We start from the raw sequence: 24,772 nt of genomic DNA, 5'->3' as shown, positions 1-24,772 counted from the left end.
CGCACGACGAGCGAGCAAAAAACGGCCCGTACGTTCACGGAAAGGAAAGGGGGTGGCGTCATGTATTCTCGGCATCTACTATTCTATGAATTATATCCTCTACTTCAGCGTTACCAGCTCCTCGGCACTCGTCGGGTGGATAGCCACACAGCTATCAAAGTCCGCCTTAGTCGCCCCCATCTTTACCGCCACCCCGAAACCCTGCAGCATCTCTCCGCTGCCCAGTCCCAGAATGTGCAGACCCACGACCTTCTCATCCGGTCCCTGGCAGATGAGCTTGTACTTCGTCGGTCCCTTCTGATCCTGCTCCATCATTGCGTAGTACATCGCCGTGAAGCTGGTATTGTAGATCTTGAGGTTCTCCTTGCCGTACTTCTCCACGGCTTGCGGCTCTGTGAGGCCGATACTTCCAATTTCAGGGTGTGCGAACACGACGGAGGGTATGAGGTCGTAGTCTAGCTTGGAAGTCTTGAATTTCTCGGGTCCGAAGAGGCGATCAGCGAGTTTGCGGCCAGCGGCGATGGCGACGGGTGTCAGCTCGACCTTACCAACGACGTCGCCGAGGGAGTAGATGTTATCGACATTAGTATTTTGGTATTCGTCAGCAATGATCTGCTTCTTGTCGTTTTGCTTGACGCCTGCCTTTTCGAGGCCGAGATCCTCGACTTCAGGGGAGCGGCCGATGGCCCAGATGAGAGCGTCGAGACCCTCGAGCTTGCCCTCTCCGTTGGCGTCCTTGTAGTGGAGCGTGAGCTTACCGCTCGTCTCGTCCTTCTCTACCTTGCTCTGGCTGGAGTTCTTGTGGAGGTGAACACCGAGCCTCTCGTACTCTGCTGTGACGGTATCTTGAACAATAGGGTCGAATGATCGCAGGAATTTATCATGTCGAATGAAAAGATGTGTTTCCGTGCCCAGAGCGTTGAACATGCCAGCAAACTCCACGGCAATATATCCCGCGCCTACTAAAGCGACCTTCTTAGGCTGCTCTGCGATATCGAAGAAGCCATCACTGTTGACTCCGTATTCCGAACCTGGGATTCCTTGGGGGATTGTGGGATGTCCACCAACCGCCAGCAGGATCTTCTTTGCCCGAACAGTCTGCTTGGTACCATCGTCCAGCACAATCTCCGCCTCGTTCTTGCCAGTCAAGTGTGCCCGTCCATGGATATATTCAACCTTGTCATTGCTCAAATTCTTCTCGTAGATTCCATTCAGGCGCAGAATATACGCATCCCTCTTCTTCTTGAAGCTCGGCCAGTCGAAAGGCGCAGACTGATTGACGGAGAATCCGTACGCTTTCGAGTCGTGGATAGCCTCTGCGATCATGGCAGCATTGAAGGTAACCTTCTTTGGCACACATCTACAGTAGGCAGTATTAGTTAGCTCTGATTCAATTCGGGGTAGTTTGTCCCCTTACCCAACATTGACACAAGTTCCTCCCAGACGCTTGCTCTCTACCGCGATAGTCTTTGCGCCGTAATAGCCGCTGGCTCTGCGTGCCGACGCCAGACCACCGCTACCGCCACCAATGACGAGGTAGTCGCATTCTTTTGTTATGGGAGCCATATTGATGTTGAGTGTGGAGGAGGAGGAGGAGAACTGGCGGGCAAGGGAAAATAGTCTCGAGTTAGCCGTCTTCGATGCCGTGACGGTCGTTGACGTTGAGCGTGTGAGGAGGACGAGTCTTTGCATGAAGGGGGAAAAGTGCGGTCGGTGTAAGAGGGCCAAAGTCAATAAGTCAAGATAGTCGCAAGTAAGTAGTGTGGAGTGACGTGATTGAAGCTCACTAAGCTCGATTGCTATCCGCAAGTACCGTGGAGGGATTATTGGGCCTAGATGGCGGGGGAGACGGGTCCCGCCGACGGCCGTCTTTTGAGAACTTAAATCAACAATGAGAATAATAGTGGTAGGATAGAGAACTTCGTAGGATCTTGATTCCAAAAGTCTCCTCTATTTATATCTATTCTCTTTTCTGATCAAGATATCGATTCTATATCGACACTTCTTTTTTGAAGCCCAAGGAGGTTGGTATCAGATCAAGATCCCTGCAATACGTATACGTCCGAGGCTGTACTAAGTACTAATCAACATGCCACTTCAGCCTTACTTATTGTATTTCTGCAGCCTTGCAGGAGATGCACGAGTGTTGGTTGTTGTACTTAAGTAGAGTGAGTTACACGTTGGACGCGTTTTATAAGAAGACGAAAGGATGGCTGTGGTCGAAAGAAACGGTTAGCCAAGAGCATGACCAAGCAAGTCAAGCAAGCCGCGACATCGATTATTGCTTGATAACCCAACACACACACTTTGACTCCAAAGAAAGAGCCGGTAAAGCTAAGACGAGTCTCTTTTTGCGGGAAGAATAGTCTCTTGCTGTCCTCGAGTGTAGAGGCTGGTGATGCTAAGCCGTAAGGATCCCGCTTTCCAGTGTCCTTTCCATCGTCCTTCCCAGCATTACGAAGGGACACATTTGGGTTGAGCAATACGGACACAAAAGCTGTTCCATAGTAGCAGCTGGAACGGTGGGTGTTGTGGCCAAAGTACTTAAGCCTCTCTCAGTGTCCTGTCCACCAAGATAACATCATCCAGCCCCCTCTCATTTTACAAGGAGCCTGGTGAACGACCCGCCAGCTGGCAAAGTAATAGGAGCCGAGAAACCCCCCCCCTTCCTCCCCTCCCTCTCAGCTGTTGAGACAGGTTGAAGCATAGAAGAAGAGAAAGAAGCACGGGCTGGGCGGTTGGTGCGCGCTGCAAGAATGAGCATCTCGATTGAAAGTTTGTGAAGCTGAAGAAGATAAGCAGCGGTGACTTGTTAGAGGCGAAAGACATGTCACGGGGTAGAACAGAACACCGCAGACCCACCGCCGAAGAGCGAACGAAGCACCGGGAAGTATTCCAAGGTATATTCCATTGCAGATTCCATGCTGTCTAAACACCGTGTATCCCGCATCCCATGCTCGAATTATGAACCAGGCAAGAAAGCAATCCTGGTTACCAGACCGAAAAAAAAAACTCCTTCATCTCCGCACGTCTATTCCGTACATCGTTCGCGTATCCGTTCGGTCGCATCGCCGCCCGTTTACTTTTTCTTCGCAGCGGCCTCGGCGGCCTTTTTCGCATCCGCTACGATGCTGTTAGAAAGACGCCCAGCGAACAGCTTCCTGACAAGAGTTCTCCCCCCGTAAGACTTACCGGCAGCCTGCTTCTCCCTCATCTTCGCCGCAACCTTCTCCTTTTCGGCGGCCATTGCAGTTCCCGACATGGTGTTGCCTTTTTTCTGCAGAGAAAGGCTGGGTCAGCGGTGTGTCCTGTCGCAAGGAGCAAAGAGGGACTAAAGTTACCTGTTCGGCCATTTTTTTCAGGTTAGCCTCACGGGCCTTGTCTCTCTGGTTTCCTCTGGCCATTTGGGATTGATATTCAGTGTCCACGATACTTGGGAGGCGGGTTAGGAGGCTTTCTTGTCTACGTGGATAAGGGCTTGAGTGGGAGATGTGGAAAAACGATGCGGCCAGCTTATAAGTATCTCCGAGGTAAGCTTTGCCAAGATATCAGGAGTCAAGTCGTCGGGCCTCGGGAATCCTCGACGTCTCTATAATTAAGAGAGCTTCAACATCACATTGTGCACAACATTGAGCACGACGTCGAGCACATTTCGAGTCAGAAGATCTACCAAGACTGAATCTTGAGAATCCTCCAGATCTAAGCTGGAGGCTTTCGACCAACTCCCCGCGCTTGCACGTCCGGACCACCGGGCGCATGCTGTACGGACCATCTTGGATCAATCTCACAACCTCACTGGCAATAATAAGCGCCTTCAACTTCACCTACCTAGTTGAAGCAGATGCAGCGATAGCTCTTCGGAACGGTCTTCGAGGCCGGCGGCATGAGCTCTGTGTAACCTGGAGGTTATGCTTGCAAGCGCTTGTTACGATGCAAGCGCCTGTTACGGATTCTATTGGCTTCGGACAGCAGATGCATCCCGGATGATCGCTGCCTTTCACGCGTTTCGACTCTCCTCAGCAAAGTGGACGCCTCTCTCTCTCTGGCCCTTGCGACCAAGTACAACGCGACGAGCAGAGGTCGCTCGCTGACGATGCGGCTCGGAGAGTTCCACAGTTGGCAGATGCTTCTCAAACATTGTCACTTTGTCCAAATGGATGCCCCCTCCAGCCTCCCGAAACCCGCTTCATCTGCCTTCGCGCTCCGAAGCTTGCCACCATTCGTTGAAAGAATTCTGTGCTATGTTTAGGACAAAGGCATAGTCATAGTTGAGATGCACATTAGGTAGGTTGAAGTCGGGTCACGTTTGTTGACCTCAAAGACGTGGCGCGACGTTGCTTTTGTTGTGATTCACTCATATACTCGGCTCGCCCTTGTTCGATCTTATTGTCCCTCAAAGCCCAACTTTTCCTTCTTATTGTGATCGACCACAATAGCTTTGTGGCCTCGTTAGCTCGGTTCAATTCATACTTAAATCTTCTTGTGCATGTAATTACGTTCTTTCCTCCAGATATTTCCCTGTTCCTCGAACGTTCGAATGAAACACTGTCAAACACACAACACAACAGAACACAGCACAGCACCGCACCGCACACACCTTCTTCTGCAGGCAGTCGACCTCTACAAATCCTCATCACAAAATCTCGACCGTAGTACAAACTCTTCGTCAAAATCAAAATGATCTCTGAATCCAAAATCACCGGTGCTGGCTACATTACCTTGAATGTCATCCGGGTCCTCAACATCATCTCTCTCCTTCTCGTGGTCGTCGCAAGTTGGATCATGCTCGTCATGACCGTCAAGACTTCAAGTGTACGTCCTACCACCTTGGCGTGTCAATGAACGGATGCCCAGCTCACAAGTCACAGTTCTACTTCTTCGATGCCGTCTCCCACTTCATCACCAGCACCGTGGGTCTCTTCCTCATCGTGTCCGAGCTCACTCTCTTCCGCTCCTACTTCGTCGCCTTCTGGCCCTTGCTCAGTCTCGAGTCTGGCTTCGTCTTTCTCGGCGCGGCCATGATGGTCTTGGGCTTCAACACCCTGGGTAACCTCAACAAGGCCGCTACCAGCGTGGAGAACCTGGGTCTGCCCATGTGGAGAACCGTCATTGCATCGGGCATCCTCACGTCTATCATGGGCTTCTCCAATATCGTTGCCGTAGGTACTCCCCATTCTCCAGAATCCCCGAGGAAAGAAAGCTCACAAACCCACAGACCTACGTTTTCTGCGACTCCAAACTTGGCATCACCGGCCGCCAAGTCCGCAGCCAGGGTGCATCCATTCCCAAAGACGCTGGCACCAAGAGCTTCAGTCTCTCCAGCGGCTCCCCTCGGGCCAGCTGCTCCGTCAACCCGAGCCTCCCCAGCTACAACGCCCCGGCCGACCGCCAAAAATCCCGCTTCTCATTCCGACTTCCAATCCGCAGCTCCAGATTCGAAATCTCGAGACCCGTGGTGCAAGACCCGGAGCAGTTCGCCAAGTGGGATGCATCGCGCAGCTCGCCTATTGCGCCCGATGTCCAGCGTCCCCCGACCGCGCTGCACCCGTATCACCAAGGCGTCGTCAACCCCCCGCCTCCTCCTCCTCCTTCGTCCAGATACAGCGAGGTCAGCAACATGACGCGGTTCACCCGGTTCTAGATGGATGGTGGGCGAGAATGTGGTGAGGGGTGATGGATGTGAATCTTTGATTGGCGTGGCGTTTGGGAATTCCTTCTTGCGAAAAATACCCGCTCCCTCGAAGCATATTGCTCGTGCGAGAGCTCCAGAAATTGGTGGTTGGCGCGTTATATTGGAATTGGGTGATTCCCAGGCTGGAAAATGCGAGTTGATAATGTTAGATCATATGTGTGCTTGTAAAATCCCAAATCTTCCGACAGGTTTCCATCGTACCTAATTTTCCACTCCCAACCCATTTCGTGTTTTGAAGGTTTTCTTATTTTGATAAGTAACGAAGGATATCGAGATGCTCGCGGTGCGGGCAAGGCAGTGATGTGAAGGATACGACTGCTAGGTACCGGTACCTATCTGGTAGACCATCCCCACAAAAAAGTGTCTCGACCTCCCCCTTCAGCTCCGACCAGCTCAGCTCAGCTCAGCCAGCTTACCCCTCCACCATCCGTCTCTGGTCCACGACCCCCCTCCCTCATGCTCTTCCCGCGGCTCCTACGCCCTTCTCACCATCCCATACTGGCCCCAACAAGCATCCGCTCAACCATCACGTCTTTAAGAAAATACACAATGGCACCAGGTATTTACTTGCATTTCCCTTTCCCTCCCCTTCCCTCCCCTCCCCAAACCTCTCTCCCTACCTACAACCAAGCTAACCTCCCTCTCTCCCTCCCAGTCCTGTTCCCCAGCGACGCCCGTCCCCTCATCATCAGCGGACCCTCAGGCGTCGGCAAAGGCACGCTCTACAAGCTGCTCCTCTCGCGCCACCCCTCCGTCTTCTGCACCTCCATCTCGCACACGACGCGGCAGCCGCGCCCCGGCGAGACGCGCGACGTGGACTACTATTTCGTGTCCATGGAGGAGTTCGAGAAGATGATTGCCGAGGGCGGGTTTGTCGAGCATGCCCGGTTTGGGGGGAATCGGTATGGGACGAGCCGGGAGATGATTCGCGCGGTGGAGAGCCGGGGGAGGGTTGTGGTGTTGGATATTGAGATGGAGGTAGGTTTTGTTTGTCTGTTTGTTTGTTTCTTTCTTTCTTGCTTCTCTATCTTCTCGTTTTCTTTGCTTTTTGTTTTCGTATGCTTTCTTTTTTCTTCCTTGCTCTGGTCTTCGGCTCACTTACATGTGCCTGTCTCTATCTGTATTCCTAGTACTAGCTATGCTATGCTACCTTCCCTTGTCAATTCCTTTCTATCGATTTTTTGCTTTCCCGTCTTTCCCATCCTCTCGTCCTGCATCATTCGATTCGTATTCAGTCCCGCCTCGTACTAACCAACTAACTAACCAACACCCCCCCCGAATTCCAACAGGGCCTCAAACAAATCAAATCCTCCCCCCTCTCCTCCAACTTCCGCTACATCTTCATCGCCCCGCCCTCCTTCGCCGCGCTAGAATCCCGCCTCCGCGCCCGCGCCACAGAATCCGAGGACGCCATCCAGAAGCGCCTCGCCCAGGCCCACAACGAGATTGAGTATTCCAAGACCCCGGGAGTGCACGATGTCGTTATCGTCAACGATGACCTGGAGGTGGCCTATCGGGAGCTGGAGGAGTTTGTGTTTGCGAAGGGCGATGTGAAGAAGACGCAGGAGCAGGAGGCGGGTGATGAGAGCAAGGCTGGGGTGAGCGTGCTGGATTAATGTGAGAAGGGGGGGGGGGGGGGGGGCGCCAACGAGGGAGAGGGGAAGAAAACAGCGCTGAGCTGCCGTGTTGATAGATCTTGTGGGAGGCCTGGTTGCACATACATACGGACTGCGGTAGAAAGCATCTACGAAAGATAGAAAGAAAGAAAGAAGAAAAGGATCAAAAAATCTAGAAGTTCGGTTCTTGCTAGATCTATCCATCGTCTTAAAAGCGTCGCCACTTTCTAATCTGGTTCTCGACATGGTTGATCTATGCAACAAGAACCACTGACTTGACTTGTAATATTAGAAATTTTCAAAGGATTGAGAACGCCTGATTAAATAGAGGAGAGATTAATGAAATCGTCGAAAGCAAAACGGAGTAAGTACTTTGTATACACAGCGACCGTTTAACGCCCTCTTACGCCACAGCCACAGCCTGCACGGCCTCCACAGCCACATCCCAGAAACCCCAAACAATCTCATCATCATCATCGAACCGAACCGAGGGACATGCAAACATACCGATACATACAAACAACATACAAACAAACAAATCTAGACCCAAGCGAACGAACGACCAGATCCCAAATCCTAGACCCCAAATCCAAACCCCAGAACCCCAGAACAACAGCTTCCGCCTCTACTCTACGCTACGCTACGCTACCCTATCCTTTCCTTTTCTACATTCTCATCCCATACGGTCGGTCAATATCGTACGTACCTGGCAATTCATACGTACCGTACCATACACATCAGAAAGGAAAAAAAAAAGAAAAAGAAAAAGAAAAAAAGAAACCACCCATTCCTCCCCCCAAAAACATGCCTCCCAAGCCCGGCATCAATTGGGCCATGTACGCCAAAATGGCTGTCGCGTAAGTTCCCCCCCCCCCTCCCACCAAATCCAACCCTCCTCCAAACCCAGCTAACAAGCCCCTCTCTCCCCCCCCCTCCAGCGGCGGCATCTGCTGCATCGGCGGGCCCGCGCTCGTCATCTGGGTCTCGCCCACGGAGGAGGAGCTCTACGCCAAGTACAACCCGGAGCTGCAGCGGCGCAGCCGCGAGAACCGCCAGCGCAAGCAGGAGGACTTTGACCACTTCGCCATGAAGCTGCGGGAGTACTCGAAGAGTGACAAGCCGAGTGAGTTGTGTTTCTGCTCCGAGTTTGGGTTTGCGTCTGGGTCTGTTTGCTGTGTTGGCTATGGTTTGCTTGGGTTGGAGGGGAGGAGGGAGGATGGGGGTTGGATGTTGGTGTTGTTGTTGTTGGAATTGAATCGATGAATCTATGGATGGATGGATGGTAGGCTGACGATCTCTGTGTGTTTGTCTGTGTGTGTAGTCTGGGTCGCGGCCGAAATCGACGAGCGCAAGACGCGAGAGGGGAAGATTGCCGAGCAGGCGAAGCTGGTGGAGGAGATGAGGAAGAGGAGGGAGGAGATGCAGAATGATGGGATAAAGCCGGTGCCGGGCGGGAGTTTATAAACATCTTGGGAGGGATGGAGGAGAGGCGTTCAAGGAGAATGAATGTAAATTAAAGTCTGGGCATCGATTCATATGGCGGGTGGGAAAGAAGACCCTCGTCTTCCGATTTGAGCTCTGAAGCTGTCAAGCCTTGACAGCCATCTCATTGTACAACACAGAGAACACTGTTATCAGATCAAGGTAGCATCCGTTGAATAAGGAGGATGAAGTAGACCTATAATCTATTAAAGTACAGAATCCATTTCTGATATCATAATTAAGGAATAGCCTTGTGCCGGCCACAATTTCATAATGGAGAAACCCTCGTCGCTTTCCCGCAATGAGCCCGTCCAATATCATAACACCTCACTCCAGTCCAGCATCCCGTTCCCCCCCACACCTCACACCTCCTAGTAGCCGTTCATGGTCATTCGTTGAGAGTTTCTGCTCAGTTCCCGGTCGGCTGCGGGGGAGATGGGTCGGCTACCGGCGTGTCCTCCTGCTGTGCTGCTCTCCTTCAGTGCAAGAAGCTGCTTGGCGCGGAACGTCTCGTAGTGGATTTGCGATGTGGTTTCGATCAAGTCTTGGAGATGGGTGCGGGTGAGGAAGTTGCGGAGGTACACGAACTCGCAGTGGTTCTCATCCTCAACATTGATGATCCCCCATCTGTTTTGGCGACCTCGAACTTGCTTGCCGGCAACGATGATTGACTTCTCGGATCCAACGACGGCGAATGGGATGATGCTCTATAAAAGATTAATACTATTTTCGGTAGCCAACACTGGCACCGCATACCTTGATCTGGGAATTCAGAGCACGCTCCTCCTCGTCAAACTCATCGTTGTCGTATGGGAACATCTTGAGGTTGTGGAACGCAAACTCCTCCTTTATGCGCTCCTTGAATTCACTTCTCTCCTCGAGGGTCAGGGAATCAGACTTGGCAATGACTGGAACGACATTGACAACATCCGAGAGCTTCTTCAGGACCACGATGTCGATGGGCTTCAGGGCATGGCCTGAAGGCTGAATAAAGAACAAGCAGCAGTGGATGCGGGTATCTTGGATATATCTCTCGCGCTGGGCTGTGAGCTCCTTGCGAAGGTATGCGGAGTGTTGGTCCTTGATGTACTTGACGATAGGGTCCCAGCATCGGTCGTTGTTGACCTGGTCGCCGTAGCCGGGGGTATCGACAATGTTCAGGCGCAGTCGAACTCCGTTCTCCTCAATGATGTGCGAGACAGTCTGGATTTCAGTTGTCGATCGTACGGGCTCGTCGGGGGCAAGTCTTCCTTTAGAATCGATCAGGTGGGAAGCAAAGATCGTGTTGATCAAAGTCGACTTTCCGAGACCCGTTTGACCTGCCGATAGAGTTAAAATGCGCTTGGAACTCAATCCATCTATAAGCATGCGCAGCACGTACCGACGCAGATAACATTAAACTGGAAACCGCGCTTCAAAAGCTTGCGCTCAATCTGTGAAGTGATGCTGTCGAAACCGACGTGGCTACGTGGGAACACGGGTTGCTGGGCAGCGTGTCTATCCTGCATGGTTGCCATTGTTGCGGCGATGCTCGTAGAAGCCAGATATCCTGCTTTGAGTCGTAGTTATTGAGAGACTTGGTTGAGACCGAGGTGATCAGGTAGCTCGGAGAGGATGTCTATCAGCGAGTGTGTTGGTGTTGGTGTTGGAGTTGGTGTTGGAGTTGGTCTCGAGCTCCAAGAAATTTAGTCGATGTCGCGCCCGAGAAAAGGGGAAGCCGCCCGAGCCACTAGCGCTGATTGCGGTTTAGACCCTGCATGTCACCGTATGGATGGGATTCAATGCAGATTTGAAGATCACCAACAAACCCCAGCTCACGACTACTGTCAATACCAACGACAACGACAATATTGTTGTCAAAATGGCCGCCGTTCACGCGACAACTTCCTCCATTCTCTCATCTTTTCTGCCTCGATTATCCACATCATCAGTCTTCAATGCCTCACGATCCACGACTCTCTACTCCAGACGGCTCTCTCTCCCGCTGATGCCATCCCTCGCCCTCATCATTCCCTCCGCGATACATCTCAATGTGCCAGGGCTCGTGGAAGAGATATGGGAGTCGATACTACGGGCTGTGCCGAAGAAGAAGACATCACACATGAAGAAGCGCTCGAGAATGATGGCTGGAAAGGGATTGAAGGACGTGACGGCCTTGAACAAGTGCTCGGCGTGTGGACATGTCAAGAGGGCGCATCTACTGTGCCCGTACTGCGTCTCTGGTAGGAGGATATGAAGACTGTTGGTGATATCAAGTGCTAAGACTACTACAGAAATCAAAGCCATGTTCACGCGCAACACCAAAAAGCCAGCGCAAGCAGCTAAGGCAGACGGACCAGGGGACGCGTAGATGATTTTGGGTTTGAGCAAATGGTACAGGACTCGAGCGAGGATAGAGGAGGGTTTTATATGCTATCTCTCAATTGTGTGCATTGAAGACACGTTCATAGCATTAGCATCAGGCGTTATGGGGGTTAGGGTGTGGTATGTCGTGGAGAATTTCCTCAGACAAAGGTGTAAAGTACAGTGCACACAAATGTAAAAGATACTTGCCATTGACCACATCTAAGGGACTAATTATAAGTTTGTTCAGCAAGATCAAATTTTCAGCAGTGACTCTACTCAAGTACCTATTTACACTTATCTTACTGTACTATACTGACCCCTCCAACCCCGCCAGACTCTTTCCAATTCATATACTTGGGTATCGACATCAACACTTCGACCTGCATAAATTCTTGACATGTTCCTCCAAACCCATTGACAATGGTAAAACTTCCCTTGAGAACACTCTCCATATACTAGCTAACTCACCACAGTCGAAACAATACCTCACAACCCACACGGTCGACGACGGCGAGTCAAGAAGCTACCCCTCCATCCATATACTCAACTACCTCGTCCCCAGCTAACCCTCCTCAGCCCACCCGACTGACATATTCTCCCTCGCCGTAACACCCACCCAGATCCTCTCCGCCTCCGGCTCCTCATCCATAAAGATCCACTCCACGCTCTCCCCGGACATCCCCCTCGCCCAAACTCTGTCCGGCGCCCACAAGCTTGGCTGTCACCACATCGTCACCTCGCGCAACGGCCGCTTTGCCGCCAGCGCGGGTTTCGGCGGTGAGGTCAAGACCTGGAGCATCTCCGAGGACACCGGGGAGTGGAGCGAAGAAGGCACAATCACAGACGGGAACCACGCCGGCGAGATCTGGGCCGTGGCCTTGAGCGAGGACGGACACTTCCTCGCGAGCACGACGTACGATGGCCGCATCAACGTTTGGGATGTTTTTGGTGGGAGGAAGAAGATTAGGGAATATGAGACCAAAGGCAGCTTTGGGATGTGCATCGATATGAGCTGCGATGGGAAGTTTACGGCGAGCGGGCATGAGAATGGCGGCGTGTATGTGTTTAATAATGATACGGGGAGGATTCTCTACTCGCTACCCGGTTCGTCGGCTCCCTTTACTTTCTCTTCGGAAGAGAAGTGCTAACGGTGGTGTATAGGTCTGGTTAAGCCAGTACGCACCGTCTCCTTCTCGCCAGCCAGCACCCGTCTCGCAGCAGCAGGAGACGCCCGAGTCATTGCCCTCTACGATGTCCAACACGGAGAGCAAGTCGCAAACCTCACGGGTCACCAAGCGTGGATCTTGTCGGCGGACTGGAGTGATACCGGCGAGTACCTGCTCAGTGGCTCATTTGATGGGAAGGTCAAGGTGTGGTCGATTGACCAGAGGACGTGTGTGGCTACGCATAGCGAGACTGACAAGGCTCTGTGGTGTGTGAAGTGGTTGCCGAAGACTGGGCGCAGCGAGGCTTTTGCTACGGCTGGTGCGAATAGGAGTATCTCTTTGTATAGAGAGGCCACTGGGGGTTAAGCGAGGAAGGAGCTTGAGATGAGTGGCTTTTGCCCTGAAATGTGTGGCGAGTTGGGACGAGATCATGAATGTACTGGCTTGAGGTCTATTTGCGGACGAGAAAATGAAAAGAGCCACCACTTGCATTTGCGCTGGCCCTCAAAAGACTCTAAGATTTATAGATAGCTCGCACTTTGCGTCGAGTTCAGCAAGTACAAAGGCTTTCCAGAAAGTTCTAGGCGACACGCCTACACTGAAGCCATCAATCAAAATGTGTGGGCTCCATCTCGTCACCAACTGTGCGGTCAATAAGGTTATAATACTGGAATGTGCAATGTGCATTGCAACCTATTAAAGTCTTGACATATAGAAACATCAATCTGATGTTTTGCTCATCCGCCTGTAGGTGAAATGGTTCTCCCGGTTAACTCATTCCGAGTTGAAAGCGATTTAATAGTCGCTCATAGCTATCTGCCATAGCAGGTCTATGGAATTGCCTCTTATCCTCATCACTAGATTTCAACAGACTCTTCCTCGACTCGATTCGTCTAATTTCCTTTCCAAATCTCTCACACCTCATATCTCAAGACTCCAACAAAGCCTCAACTCCATTCTTCACCAGGGCCCTCTTATTCTCCTCCCACTGCACCCAAGCCATGCCCTGCAAAAGACAATCCGCCAAATCATCTAACTTACCCATCTTCTCTCCCTCCCTCTCCCTCCCCCTCGGCCCCCTCCTTGCCCCAGGTGCCCTATCCCATTTCTCTCTGTACGCCCTCGCCACGCTCTCCACTTGCTCATTCCCCAAGCCGACTACATCACCGCCCTCGAGCCAGCTGCGCACAAGATCGATCTTCAGCCCTTTATTCTTGATCTTCGCGTTTTGGGATCTGCGGATCTTCTTCTTGCTTTTACCTCTCTCTTCTCCTTTCTTCATCTCGAGCTCTACTCCTGAGTCAGGTCTGACTCCATCCTCATCTCCTGCTTCGGCTTCGGCTTCGGCTCCCTCCTCACCAATCCAGAACGGTCCAACCTTTCCAGGGGCAATACTCCGTACCTCGCCCCTCCAGACCCCTTCCTCCCGCAGCGTGCACAGTACAGCATACAATATACTCTCAAACATGTTCACGCGGATTGTCCACTCGAGGATATGTTTCGAGCCCATGCTCCGGAACCGTTGGCGCTCGATCAGGATGTGCGTCGGGTCTAAAGGCAGGAGACGGTGCCGCAGCAGCGCGTAAGCAGCAGCGGACAGGGTCGCGGGATCGAACGCTTCCTTCGCTGCTGCCGCTGCTGTGGCGAGCGCTGCATCAGCATCGAGGGCAGCAGCATCCGGGCTTGGAACTGGAGCGCTGGACACGGCAAGTCGATGCCAGGCGTGGATACACGGCAATCCCCTTCCCCTGGGCGGAACATCGAGCATGCAGTACGCGAGGTTCCGGATCCCCATGTCGATGCTCAAGATCCGCGTCCTCTCCCCTTTGTGGCCCATCCATAGCTGCTTCCCAGCTTTCGCGGGTTGTTGGAGAGGTTGGAGGAGGGCGAGGTCATCGAGGAGGCGGCGCGTGAGGATGGGCTTTGTGCCGGAGGTGGAGATTCCGCATTTGAAGGCTAGCTGCTTCAGCTGGGCGAGCTTGAGGGTGTTGGGGAGGGAAAATGCCATTCATTGTTTGGGTTGGAAGTCGAAGAGGAAGAGAGAGAGACGCGAGGAGAGTGCGTCGCGAGGCTGAGTGGTGCGTCCTGCAAGGCTGATAAGGCTGAGTGGGTGCTGGGAAGTCGATATGAGGCTGAAAAGAGTTTGGAAACGGTCTTGAGTCGTTCGCCAGCCACTGCTGATGTTACTCGGCCTTGTGTCTAGCCGGTGCTAAGAGAGACAATTGGTTCCTTTATGGAATGGAGAGAGAATTGGGCGGTGTCATTGATGAAGCTCGTACGCCTGCTTTTATTCTGATAGCTTCCAAGTCATTCTCTTCTCTACCGTTATAGATGTCGATTTTGGGGGGGGGGGGGGCGATTTTACTCTCATTTCTAGATAATGCAATTTTGCTGTACTGTATCCCGAGAACAAAAATAGCTGCAAACTTCGCTTCTTGAAAAATCTCGCTTGTGCCCCTTTCAACAAGCGAGTTCTCACCTGGGGCCTTTTGTCAACAACCGTCATTTCCGCATCGTAGAAGCTACAATGAGACTGGATCTGTACTGCAGCTACAGAGATATTTCTCTTGGCATATACTGCCATATGTTGTACACAATTTCGAATATAGTTAAAATAAGTCTTTTTTAAGTGAATCACAAGCTCATCCTCGGTTACCTTAAATTCAATTCAAAGAATTGACCGACTTGCTGTAGAAAGTCGGCACCACCACGGCGGGACAGTAAAATTTGCCCATTTATAATGAATATAAAAAAATCAACTATCATATCGTAATTCTTTTTGTATAGAAAGATGCACCGTATATAGTTTACTATCAACTCAATTAATCAAATCTGAATTACAAGTTGTTATTCCTTTCTTGTGCTAGGTTAAAGTAGTAAAAATGGTACTTTGGGTGTACTTTTATTTTACTTTTCGACCCTACTACCTAGTCCATGCGTGAAGAGACTTATCGTGTCCACTAACAAACCACGCAAATCGGGCTCGGCTAAACGTGGCCGGCAACTAAAGCGGATCGGTTACCATGCAAAGGTTGCTTGATTGAAAAGGCTTCTTAAAAGGCTTCTTAAATACGCAACCGCAGAGCAAATGACGAAGGAAGAGAAGATCACTGAAGCTATTCACGCTTTGAACAACTCTTTAGGTACTAAATCTTCTTGCACCAAAGAAAAAGAGGTCGACCACCGAAAGAAAAGGGAATTGCAAGGCTTGTAGCTAAGCAATTACGAACTGTTAAGAAAGAAGAGAGTCAGGTCGAAATAGCTTTATCTCAGCGCCCTTTTTGAACTCGGAAGCCTAGCGCCAAGGCTCTTCAAACCGCTATCATAATCGATTTCGAAGACGATGAAGAAGGTGGCGACGATGATTCAGCTTTACATAATAGCGATTTTGAGCTTGACGATAATATTAGTAGTCAAATGTCGAGGGAAAGTACTATGGGTTACGATGATAGCATGAGTAAGGTCATGCTGCTTGTGTGAGCGAGTTGCTGATTCGAAGATCGTGCCCCGGAATTACCACAGGGAGAAGATTAACCAACACCCTCGCCTTAGAAGTCCATATTGCTAAATCTTAGCTCGTGTGGTTGGTATTCTCAAAGAGCGTTTTCAGAGAACCAGCTAGCACTATACATCCATCATCTTCCTACGTTGTGTGATTTGTCTCTTGCTTTGACGGCTAGATCTTTGGCTACATCCCCGAGATCCATCCACACTTCCCGCTGCCCCAACTTTCATACATAACGAAAGTCAGTCACGGAACACAATTGAGCTTTCTCATTTGCAATATTAAGGTAGCTAGCATATTAAGCTGCACCCGGATATCTTAGAAGCCTCCAGCTCAAGCAATATCACAGCCATTCATACGCATCGTAATGCTTCGAGCAAAGAGCTGAACTTCCACCTCGCTCGCAGAATCTTCGTCTTGCGATAAAGCAGGCGCTACCGCCACGCATATCCACGAAATCCCTCGCCTAGAATCACCGATGAAGCCTCTCAGTGCCCACGCGTAGAGGAAGGACGAGGGGGAGAGGAGCTCGGATAATCGATCGTCCCCTGAGCTAGATCACCTGAGCCTCCGTATCCCCTCTGCGCTCTCCAGGAAAGGATGGACAGAAAATCGAGTTATGTAATATCTGGTCTTCGGTACAAACAATGGAAATACAGGCCCAGAAACGTATCAACTACGTAGTCGAAATGTGAATCCTAATAAGACCAAAACCCAATCCTGCTTTGTATCCGACCCAACTAAGTCAAAGATACCCGCCCGTATCAAGAAAACACTCAGAGTAGTATAAACACCAGCCCAATCCTAGGAAGAGATAGCAGAAGTGACAGGTTGCCTCGTGGTCACATACATAGGCTTGTATGCTGTGACCAAGAAAAAGCTATATCTACCGGTATCGTACAACGTTGTGTGCAGCTCAGGGATCGCCGGATCCTGGTCTTAAATCACCCTCTCATGTCGGTACTTGCCTGGGACATTCTGCGAAGTTCATCGGCATTCATGTTCATGCCAGGTCAAAAGTAATTTCTTGATGTGTACTAAGGCATATCTTTATTTCCCTCCTTACCAGCTCCCTCAGTCGCCAGAGAGGAAAACAGACCCAGCCTCACTATCCATTCAAAGTCAGGCATCCAATCCCCCATCGCTTCAAATCAATCGGACAAGCCACTCCACCCCATCCCTAAATATGCCGCAGAACGCGCGCGCGCAAAACGACTGGAAAGAATCTCAGAGAAACGCATCCGTGCGTGAGACGCAGACTGGCTGACCAGCTGACCGTTCGGGTGCGCAATGGGGTACATGGTGTAGGAAAGAAATCTGTTGGTTCTCTGTACCTGTATCGTAAAAGTAACAACGCTATGCCGTTTCCATCGTCACGTCCTCCAATTCCGCAGATATATGGGAGCAAGATCAGAAAGTGCCTTTGCGTGCCCTTACATTCGCTGCCATGTGCTGTCCACCATAATACCGCTTCCTTTGCTCGTCTGATCTGCTCGTGTGTTCTCCTCCTAACGTACAACCTCTTTCGTCATGAGACGTGCTCAGAAGAACACGTAGGCCAGCAAGAAGCTAACTAAGCATAGCGCAGCAACGATCTGGAGAGGTACACCCTGATTTCCTTGCACATGGTGGGCTACGTCATTGACGGTTGCGTTGCTCGTCTCTCCTTGGGCTACCTTGCGCATTCGAATACCCCCTTCTTGTGCGTAGCTGGCAATCGTAGCTTGAGCTTCTGCCAGCTTGGCTTTCATATCTTCGTAGGACATCGGGGCAGCGTTCCCAACAGCATCTTGGACGGACGAAGCCAGGTTCGAAGAAGAGGACTTGGCGGTAGGAGTCTTGGTATCGTACTTTGATGTTCCGGCAGCCGAGCGGCGAGGTTCAGGCGTGAATGCAGCTTGTTCTGGGGAGGGCGACCGTTGCGTGCCGTATGCTGGAGGAGCCGTCTCGGGGGTGTTGATCTAGGTCCGTTAGCAGGATTCTGAAGATGTAGGTTCGCCTTACAGAGCTGCGAGATGTGCCGCCATTCTTCACGGGTGTGAGCGTAGCAGCTGAAGCGCCTCCCTGGGCAAGGTAGACGACCCGGATCTTCTTCTCCTGAACGCTTGATCTCTCGGCTTCGTCAACATGCTGCCACTCCGCACTGTCAGTAGATATACCCTGTAAGGACGTTCAATTCTTACAATGGCGCTGGTGTTGTTGAACTCTTTATCGGCGGTGATTGCCACGGACTGGACCAGGAACTTGTCTCTGCACTTGACATCGAGCGGAGGCTCTTGCTTCATGGCCTGGAGGAGAACTGCGCGGTCCTAGTCAGTATTGAAATCCAGCCAGCGGAGCTTTCCCAGCCGAGTCACCTACCCGTAACCTCAACTTCCTTGCCAGGCTCGATTCTTCCAGAGTTGGGGCGCACACAGTATCTGTAACTTTGTCAACAAGCATTCGGAGACAGCGTGGCAAGGGAGGATCGTACTGCTTCGGGGCAGTGGTCTTGACCTGCAGATCGGATTTGGTCAGCGAGTCCGTACATATGCAGCGATGAAGATTTGGGCGCATACCTTAAACGCAACAGGCGTGTGATTAGGGTTGCGGATCTTCAGTGACTGGGACACCTCGGATGTAAATGGCCCTGGTTCCCTTGATTAGATAGATAGGCCTTGGGCGCAATGGCAGAGCCGACATACGGGTGAAGGCCAGCTCGCTGGGATCAATCTCGACAGACATAATGGCAGGTTGAGGGAGGTGTAGGGTACTGAAGTTGGCAGAGGAGCTGGGTAGCTGTGAACTTCAATCGAGTCGAGTCGAGTCAAGTCAAGTCGAGTGTTGGATTTCGCTGATGCGAAGCGACGTGAAGCGGACAAAGATGAAAGGACTTGGTGATGGTCGAATAAAGAGGAAGTTGGCGCTGAGGGGGAGAGAGTGAGTGAGAAAGAGGAAAATGCTTGGACTCTGGTTTTAATTGTTTGTTAGTATTGTCGCCGTCAAAGTCGTCGGTGAGAAAGTGGTCGCTTTCTGAATCACTGTTGTGACCGTGTGCAATATCGGGCCTCTGCAGGTGGTGACGGCAAAGGGAGCGGAGGAGTCGAGGGGCGGAGAGCGGAAGAGCTGAGGGGCGGAGGGCGGAGGGCGGAGGGCGGAGGGCGGAGAGGCGGAAAAGCGGAGACGTGGAGTGGCGGAGGCGATGGAAGCGGCGGAAGCGGGATCCACTCATAGCCAAGATTAGTTCGTCATTGGGACTGGGGGGAATACGGAATTTTAGCTACCTACGGAGACATTCACTTCCAAACTGGACCGAACCATCCTTGACGCTATTTAAATCCGCCCTCTTCAATCCCAACAAGTTCCGACACTCTGCAAATACCTTCAACTTGGATATATTTCCCAACCATATTCACCATCAAATTTATCCAGATCCTCCATTATGGCCAACGATCTGGAAGTCCTCCTGGGTATGGGCTTTGATGCTCAGAGAGCAGAGCTGGCAGTTAAGAAGACCGGCGGCCGTAAGTTCTCCTGTATCTACATCTCTTCACATGTCCACAGCTAACAATTCACCTGCCACAGTCCAAGGAGCTCTGCAATGGCTAGAAGATAACCAGGACAAATCGTGGGAGGAGATAAGCAAGCCCGCGGAAGCAGACGACGAGGAGGGAAACCAGTCGATCGAAGCGAAGCCCCTGGAGGCTGGCGAGGTAGCTAAGTCGATGGTGTGTGAGGACTGCGGGAAGAAGCTGCGGAGTATGATGCAAGCGCAAGCCCATGGAGAGAGAACGTAGGTGCTCTTCCTGTAGTGCTCCATAGCGGGGTAATCCTGGTACTGACTGGGTAACAGTGGGCATGAGAACTACGCAGAGTCCGCGGAAGAGCTTGCGCCTCTGACCGAAGAGGAGAAGAAGCAGAAGTTGGAAGAGCTGAGACAGAAAGCTGCGGAACGAAAGGCTTTGAAGGCCATCCAAGACAGAGAGGAGGCCAAGGCAAACGAGGTATATCTTTTGCCTGCCCCCATTTACGGACACGAGCTTGAAGCTGACTGTCCTCCAAAAGAAAATCAGAATGAAGGCCACCAAGGAAGTCCAAGACGCAAAGGAGAACCTGGCCAAGCAGGAGCAGATCAAGGCTGCCGCAAAGAAGCGCCAGGAGAAAGTCGACGACCTCGCCGCGAAGCGCCGCATTCAAGAGAAGATCGCCGCCGACAAGGAAGCTCGTCGTCTCAAGGCCGAACAGCAAAAGGCCGAGCGCGAAGGCAAGGCTCCTCCTCCCGATCCATCCCTCGCTGCGGCTGCAGCGGCCCAAGCCGCGTCCAGCTCCACACCAAAGAAAGCCGTCACAGATGCTCGATTGAGATTACAGACCGTCACGGGGGTTGTAATGAAGACTTTCCCCGCCGAGACGACTTTGTTCGAGGTTGCTCAGACTTTGGAGACGAATAATGGGGGTGTTGCGGTCGAGAGCTTCACCATGACGTATCCCAAGAAGACATTCAGCAGCATCGATTTTGGGCAGTCTCTGAAGGAAGCTGGGTTGGCACCTAGTGCTGTCCTAATTGTGAAGTGAAGTCGCGTCTGGGTATGGATGTGTTACGAGGAAACACAGGCCCTTTGGTTGGTAGTTACCCGGGGCTCGGATGGCAATGGTGCATAGGTGGAGTTGGGCGAACCAGGTATTTTTGGGTCATGTGCTCTCAGTCGAGCTGCTCAGAGGTTAGAAGAAACTTCTAAACAACAATTGCGGCCGTCTGTTTAGTTTGCATTTATGAGAATGTAGCCATGTGCTTGGAAAGCGTCCGTCCGCAATCCAGCACATGCCATGTGACGACCGTATCAGGTTATGACAGTGATTCATTGTCTTCCTCCCCATCCCCAAGAATTCTCCAACATCCATCCTCTGCTATGCCAGACGTGCGAGTGTTCTTCGTATCTTGCTCTGCAAAGCATACCATCAAAAAACCAGCAACTAGAGACTTGTCTCGCAAGAGCCTGAAGTCCCCACCCCCAATCGATACGCCGGAGCAAATCCCACCGCTCAGGTAACGATATCCCAACGCCTTTCGCAACGCCTTTCGTCCCATCTTTCCCCCATATACTCCAAGCTAAAGCTCAACTGTTCATCCTCTGCCTCTTCACATCACCCCCAGCATCCCCGCCAATCGCCCCGTTCGAAGTCAATTCATGTAACGGCGCCCTAGAATCTACCGGCCTCTTCGTCGGAGGCTTGTAAGCGCCCGCTCCAAACACCCTCGGACTTGGGCTCGCTGGCGCCCCAATCCTCCTCGCATTGTCCATTTGCGGATTCATGATGTTCGGCCTGGTAATCGTAGCTGCTACGGCCTGGCTGGAACTCGGTACGTGCTTAAGATCACGAGTAAGGGGTTTGGAGGACTTGTGGTCCACGCCGGGGGTTTTTCTGATGGAGGGAGATTCCGCGTGAGGATTGAAGACGGGTAGGTGCGCTGGGATGGGTGCCGCTGCCACTGCGTCCGCTTGGGCTCCTTCTGGAAGCATAGTTGCTGCTCTGGCGGAAAAAAAGCCTTGGCCTTGGGGTGGTAATGAGTTTGTGTCATCATTTGAAGAAGGTTTGTTAAGACGAGCTGGGGAGACAGGTGTTGAGATTGCTCCATTACGGCTGGGTTGGTTGAGGACTCTGCCTACTATAGGATTTGGCTGAGGTGGTTGCATCGGTCGTGACTGGGCGTTGGCATCAGGAGGCGGGCGCATGTTTTGGGCTCCACTATTGGACCTGGAAAACCCGCTGTTCGGCGTCTGAGGTTGCGGAGGCATGTTGTTGTTTGTGGGCGGTGCTGCGCTTGCTGGCCGTACAGAAGGTGCTCTAGGCTGTGGCTTGTTGACGGGGGGTTGCGGACGATTCTGGGGTGCGTTGGCTGCATTTGGGGGCCCATTACTGTTGCGAACATCGTTTGAACGATGTGAAGCTGCCGGAGGTGGTTCTGGTAAGGTCACTTCGTCAGGATGAGAATCCGGATCCGCAACGCCGAAGTCTGCCTCGTCAAAATCTGGGAACTGTTAGTGGCTTGATATTCATGAGCAGAGGGTACCACAAACCTCCGAATTCGTCCTCCATAGTGTCCTCAGATACTGAACTGTCGGCGGCGCTGTTTTTACCTTCCCTCCCAGCTGTGCACTTGGAGACGCCAGCATCCATAGTTTGAGGCTTTTCCTCCATCTGCTTTATCTCCGGCTCTCTCTTCACCGAAGAGAACGTAGAATGCCGGTGCAGCTTATCCGGGTCGAATTTCGTAGCCCCAACCTTTATCTTCGTAACATTCTTCAAATAGTCCTTATCATAAAGGCAATTCCCCAGCACGTTCCCAAAGTTCTTCAGCGCCCTCTTCAATCCATCCGTCGTCCCCTCCTTCTTGGCCTTCTCGAATGCCGCCGCCTTGCCCTTAGCGTGCTCCATGTGTCCATAGCCAATATCCTCATGGTACGTCCCATCCTTCAGCGTAACGCGCACCACAACCGATAACCCCAAGCTGACTTTCAACGTTGTAGGGTTCTCGTCTACGAAGTCCACTTGGATGTCCATGATCTGGCTCGACCAGCCATTGAACCCGAAGACTTCGTTCGCCAGCTGGATGCATTTCTCCGCCGCGAGGTAGTGGACCTTCTGGTTGTTGGGGCCGGACCGGTTGGATATATACTCCGGACCCAGCTGCTTCTCCAGTCGGGATTGCAACGTTGCGATTTCTTGGGCAGTGTAGCTTGAGATCTGGGGGACTACTGGGTCGAAGGGATTGGCTATTGCTTTGCCCCCGGTGCTGGTGTGTTGGTCGCCGGGCCTGGCTTGATTAGCATTCGCTTGAGAGAGAAATAAGGGCTGATGGCATACGCAGGCATTGTGGAGATGGTAGGCTAGCAAGAGGAAGTGAATCCAGTCTCGCGCTGATTGTGGTTGATGATGCAGGCTGGCGCGTGCGGGTGGCAAGCTTTACGCGTAATTCGGGGTCGATGAACTTCATCCCAACACGAAAGTCACAGGGACTCAAGTCAAAGTCACGTGAGCTACATACCCAAGAAACCAAAAGCTGCAGATCATCACCAACATTTTGCAAGTTTAATTTCTCGGATATTCTTGGACATCCGTGTGATACCCGTGTAGCGGTCCCAAATCCCAATTCTATTAGGCGTAGTCTAAAAGCTACGTGCTCATCGCTCCGATAAAAAGAGTGTACGCCGAAAATCAGCCATCGCAGAAATGCGCAATATCAATTCCTTCCCCGGCCCAAAAACTCCGCAAGCATGCTCCACGACGAAACATCAAAGAAAGGGGGAATCTTCGTTAGGTTCGTAAGTGCTGTCATAGGCAAAGTATCCGCGCAGTAAACACAATACGCCGTGATGCCAAATGCCGCCTTCTATGCCTCCGTGATGACAATCTTCCCTCCGTCGCTCATATATTGCTTTGCTGCCACATACACAAACGATTAGTCTGCGGCTACTAGAGCCCAACAAAGACAGGCATGGTACTACCACTACCAGCTCCGTAGGTCCCGTTAAATAGTTGGTTGCGGATCGAGCCTGGATCTCCCGAGCCCATTCCTCCTCCCATTCCCCCCATCCACCCAAGATTCGAATCGAGAGCATTGATCGCAACTTGCATTCGACCTCCGCTCTGCTCGTTGTGCTTCGACAGCCGTTGCTCCCATCCGCCAGAATGGAGCTGAAATCCCCCTCCCCGTTTCGATGCCTCACTGACCACCAGCGCCCAAGCCCTCGAGATCTCATCGTAAGAGTTGTCCTTGTGGTATCTGTAAGATTGGCTGTCCCAATCAGGTAGTTCATGGATGACTCTCGTTGCGTGGTCCAGGTAAGTGAGGGAGACGGTAGGCTGGGGCTCGTTGGGTGGAAGGTAATGAGGTGTGAAGTCAGTCAAAGCATCGATCAGATTGTTCAGCTGCTGCCTGACTCTATTGTAGGCGTAGTCCGATCCAGCGCTACCTCCTAGAGGGAATGCCTCTCGTAGCTTGTCTTGATATTGTGACAGAACCTCGACCGCTGCAGGCACCGAGGGCCTGGGAGCCGATGTAGCCACCTCTGATCCGATCTGGGGATGTCTTTCGCATATGGTCTGCAGCACTCTTCGTAGGGAATCCGCATCTAAGGTTTCGAGGAGACGAGGGAGAGCGAGAGGACGGCCGGTAACTTCGGTGGTTCTGACCTTTTTCCGTGCAAGAGGTCGAGAGGCAAATGCGGGGGAGGCCTGCGGCGAAATGGACATACTATCATCGTTGTGGCCATCGTCCTCCGCTTTTCGTTTTCGTTGGCTCATTCTGGGACTGGGAGTGTGTGGTGAAGCTGTCGGGGAATCAGTATCAGTCTCAGTATTGTTATCCGGGGTATTATTAGTTGCTCCAAGAAACCGGGGAATATTTGTGCTTTAGGGGACACTTGAAAGCATGGCGGGTAGGACCTTACCAAGGTTTTGATGAGCGTTGAAGTACGACGGGTGTGCTGGTTGCAGAACGTTCATATTTTCCACGGACTCAAGGGGAAGGGTTGTGGAAGTCGAGGGTATGGACTCGAAGGTCGGTCGGTGGTCCCGGAGATGCAAGGCGGAGGGAGAGTTGGGGGTGGTAGTATCAGTAGGGTATGGTAAGTACAGTCCTTAGTAAAGTAGAGTTCGGAGATCACTACAACAAGCTACCCGCCGCCAGGGCTTTCCAGGCCGACCAGATCCCGTGACTCTGACTGCGACAAAGACAACAAAGGATATCGCTCTTCGAAGACGTTGGTATTGATCGTCTGCTTCCCCCTCAATAATCATTATCGCCACTGCTGTTGTTGCTGCTGCTGCTGCTGCTGGGGTTACAAGGAAGAATCTTTCGTGTCGGCACGTTTTACAATTTCAAGTCCCCACAGAACCTTGGGGTCAGTTCTATACCGGTACTGGGGAGCAAAGCATAGCAGAGGTCAACCCAGAATACTCGACAGCGCATCACCATCGTCAC

At 51.9% G+C, this 24,772-nt stretch overlaps 12 protein-coding genes across 14 annotated transcripts; 6 read left to right on the top strand and 6 right to left on the bottom strand.

Annotated features, from left to right (window-relative positions):
* Positions 1-99: 99 nt before the first annotated feature.
* L3040_001226 (uncharacterized protein) lies at positions 100-1,566 on the bottom strand (the record flags this gene model as incomplete). Its single annotated transcript, XM_007292787.1, has 2 exons — positions 100-1,360; positions 1,418-1,566. 2 exons carry the CDS (start codon positions 1,564-1,566, stop codon positions 100-102), a joined length of 1,410 nt encoding a protein of 469 aa, XP_007292849.1.
* A 3,111-nt stretch (positions 1,567-4,677) lies between these two features.
* On the top strand, positions 4,678-5,641 carry L3040_001225 (uncharacterized protein; the record flags this gene model as incomplete). The annotated part of the gene is made up of 3 exons (XM_007292785.1): positions 4,678-4,812; positions 4,869-5,159; positions 5,216-5,641. The coding sequence occupies 3 exons, from the start codon at positions 4,678-4,680 to the stop codon at positions 5,639-5,641; spliced, it is 852 nt and encodes a 283-aa protein (XP_007292847.1).
* A 600-nt stretch (positions 5,642-6,241) lies between these two features.
* Positions 6,242-7,308, top strand: L3040_001224 (uncharacterized protein; the record flags this gene model as incomplete). Its single annotated transcript, XM_007292784.1, has 3 exons — positions 6,242-6,251; positions 6,348-6,670; positions 6,982-7,308. 3 exons carry the CDS (start codon positions 6,242-6,244, stop codon positions 7,306-7,308), a joined length of 660 nt encoding a protein of 219 aa, XP_007292846.1.
* An 804-nt stretch (positions 7,309-8,112) lies between these two features.
* Positions 8,113-8,772, top strand: L3040_001223 (uncharacterized protein; the record flags this gene model as incomplete). Its single annotated transcript, XM_007292783.2, has 3 exons — positions 8,113-8,165; positions 8,247-8,431; positions 8,630-8,772. 3 exons carry the CDS (start codon positions 8,113-8,115, stop codon positions 8,770-8,772), a joined length of 381 nt encoding a protein of 126 aa, XP_007292845.1.
* A 389-nt stretch (positions 8,773-9,161) lies between these two features.
* Positions 9,162-10,307, bottom strand: L3040_001222 (uncharacterized protein; the record flags this gene model as incomplete). Its single annotated transcript, XM_007292782.1, has 3 exons — positions 9,162-9,497; positions 9,547-10,109; positions 10,172-10,307. 3 exons carry the CDS (start codon positions 10,305-10,307, stop codon positions 9,162-9,164), a joined length of 1,035 nt encoding a protein of 344 aa, XP_007292844.1.
* Positions 10,308-10,561: 254 nt separating this feature from the next.
* On the top strand, positions 10,562-11,140 carry L3040_001221 (uncharacterized protein; the record flags this gene model as incomplete). The annotated part of the gene is made up of 2 exons (XM_066156668.1): positions 10,562-11,012; positions 11,064-11,140. The coding sequence occupies 2 exons, from the start codon at positions 10,562-10,564 to the stop codon at positions 11,138-11,140; spliced, it is 528 nt and encodes a 175-aa protein (XP_066012700.1).
* A 416-nt stretch (positions 11,141-11,556) lies between these two features.
* Positions 11,557-12,668, top strand: L3040_001220 (uncharacterized protein; the record flags this gene model as incomplete). The annotated part of the gene is made up of 4 exons (XM_066156667.1): positions 11,557-11,559; positions 11,610-11,646; positions 11,713-12,240; positions 12,298-12,668. 4 exons carry the CDS (start codon positions 11,557-11,559, stop codon positions 12,666-12,668), a joined length of 939 nt encoding a protein of 312 aa, XP_066012699.1.
* Positions 12,669-13,230: 562 nt separating this feature from the next.
* L3040_001219 (uncharacterized protein) lies at positions 13,231-14,310 on the bottom strand (the record flags this gene model as incomplete). Of its 2 annotated transcripts, XM_066156666.1 has the most annotated exons (2): positions 13,461-13,483; positions 13,563-14,310. In XM_066156666.1, 2 exons carry the CDS (start codon positions 14,308-14,310, stop codon positions 13,461-13,463), a joined length of 771 nt encoding a protein of 256 aa, XP_066012698.1. The 2 variants fall into 2 exon arrangements, with proteins under 2 accessions (XP_007292842.2, XP_066012698.1); XM_007292780.2 differs by having other exon boundaries at positions 13,231-14,310.
* Positions 14,311-17,348: 3,038 nt separating this feature from the next.
* On the bottom strand, positions 17,349-18,531 carry L3040_001218 (uncharacterized protein; the record flags this gene model as incomplete). 2 transcript variants are annotated; one of them, XM_066156665.1, is made up of 7 exons in its annotated part: positions 17,349-17,768; positions 17,812-17,943; positions 17,991-18,106; positions 18,169-18,227; positions 18,281-18,303; positions 18,366-18,436; positions 18,492-18,531. In XM_066156665.1, the coding sequence occupies 7 exons, from the start codon at positions 18,529-18,531 to the stop codon at positions 17,349-17,351; spliced, it is 861 nt and encodes a 286-aa protein (XP_066012697.1). The 2 variants fall into 2 exon arrangements, with proteins under 2 accessions (XP_066012697.1, XP_007292841.1); XM_007292779.1 differs by having other exon boundaries at positions 17,812-17,937.
* Positions 18,532-19,228: 697 nt separating this feature from the next.
* L3040_001217 (uncharacterized protein) lies at positions 19,229-20,361 on the top strand (the record flags this gene model as incomplete). Its single annotated transcript, XM_007292778.2, has 4 exons — positions 19,229-19,310; positions 19,372-19,579; positions 19,640-19,790; positions 19,852-20,361. The coding sequence occupies 4 exons, from the start codon at positions 19,229-19,231 to the stop codon at positions 20,359-20,361; spliced, it is 951 nt and encodes a 316-aa protein (XP_007292840.1).
* Positions 20,362-20,903: 542 nt separating this feature from the next.
* L3040_001216 (uncharacterized protein) lies at positions 20,904-22,661 on the bottom strand (the record flags this gene model as incomplete). The annotated part of the gene is made up of 3 exons (XM_066156664.1): positions 20,904-21,817; positions 21,867-22,603; positions 22,654-22,661. The coding sequence occupies 3 exons, from the start codon at positions 22,659-22,661 to the stop codon at positions 20,904-20,906; spliced, it is 1,659 nt and encodes a 552-aa protein (XP_066012696.1).
* A 601-nt stretch (positions 22,662-23,262) lies between these two features.
* L3040_001215 (uncharacterized protein) lies at positions 23,263-24,294 on the bottom strand (the record flags this gene model as incomplete). Its single annotated transcript, XM_066156663.1, has 2 exons — positions 23,263-24,119; positions 24,240-24,294. 2 exons carry the CDS (start codon positions 24,292-24,294, stop codon positions 23,263-23,265), a joined length of 912 nt encoding a protein of 303 aa, XP_066012695.1.
* Positions 24,295-24,772: the final 478 nt, after the last annotated feature.

This window comes from Drepanopeziza brunnea (genome assembly GCF_022702325.1).
Source record: "Drepanopeziza brunnea f. sp. 'multigermtubi' strain 214-2 chromosome Unknown ctg2, whole genome shotgun sequence".
NCBI lineage: Eukaryota > Fungi > Ascomycota > Leotiomycetes > Helotiales > Drepanopezizaceae > Drepanopeziza > Drepanopeziza brunnea.
Note: the sequence above shows the minus strand (reverse complement) of the source record. Positions and strands in the feature narration are given on the sequence as shown.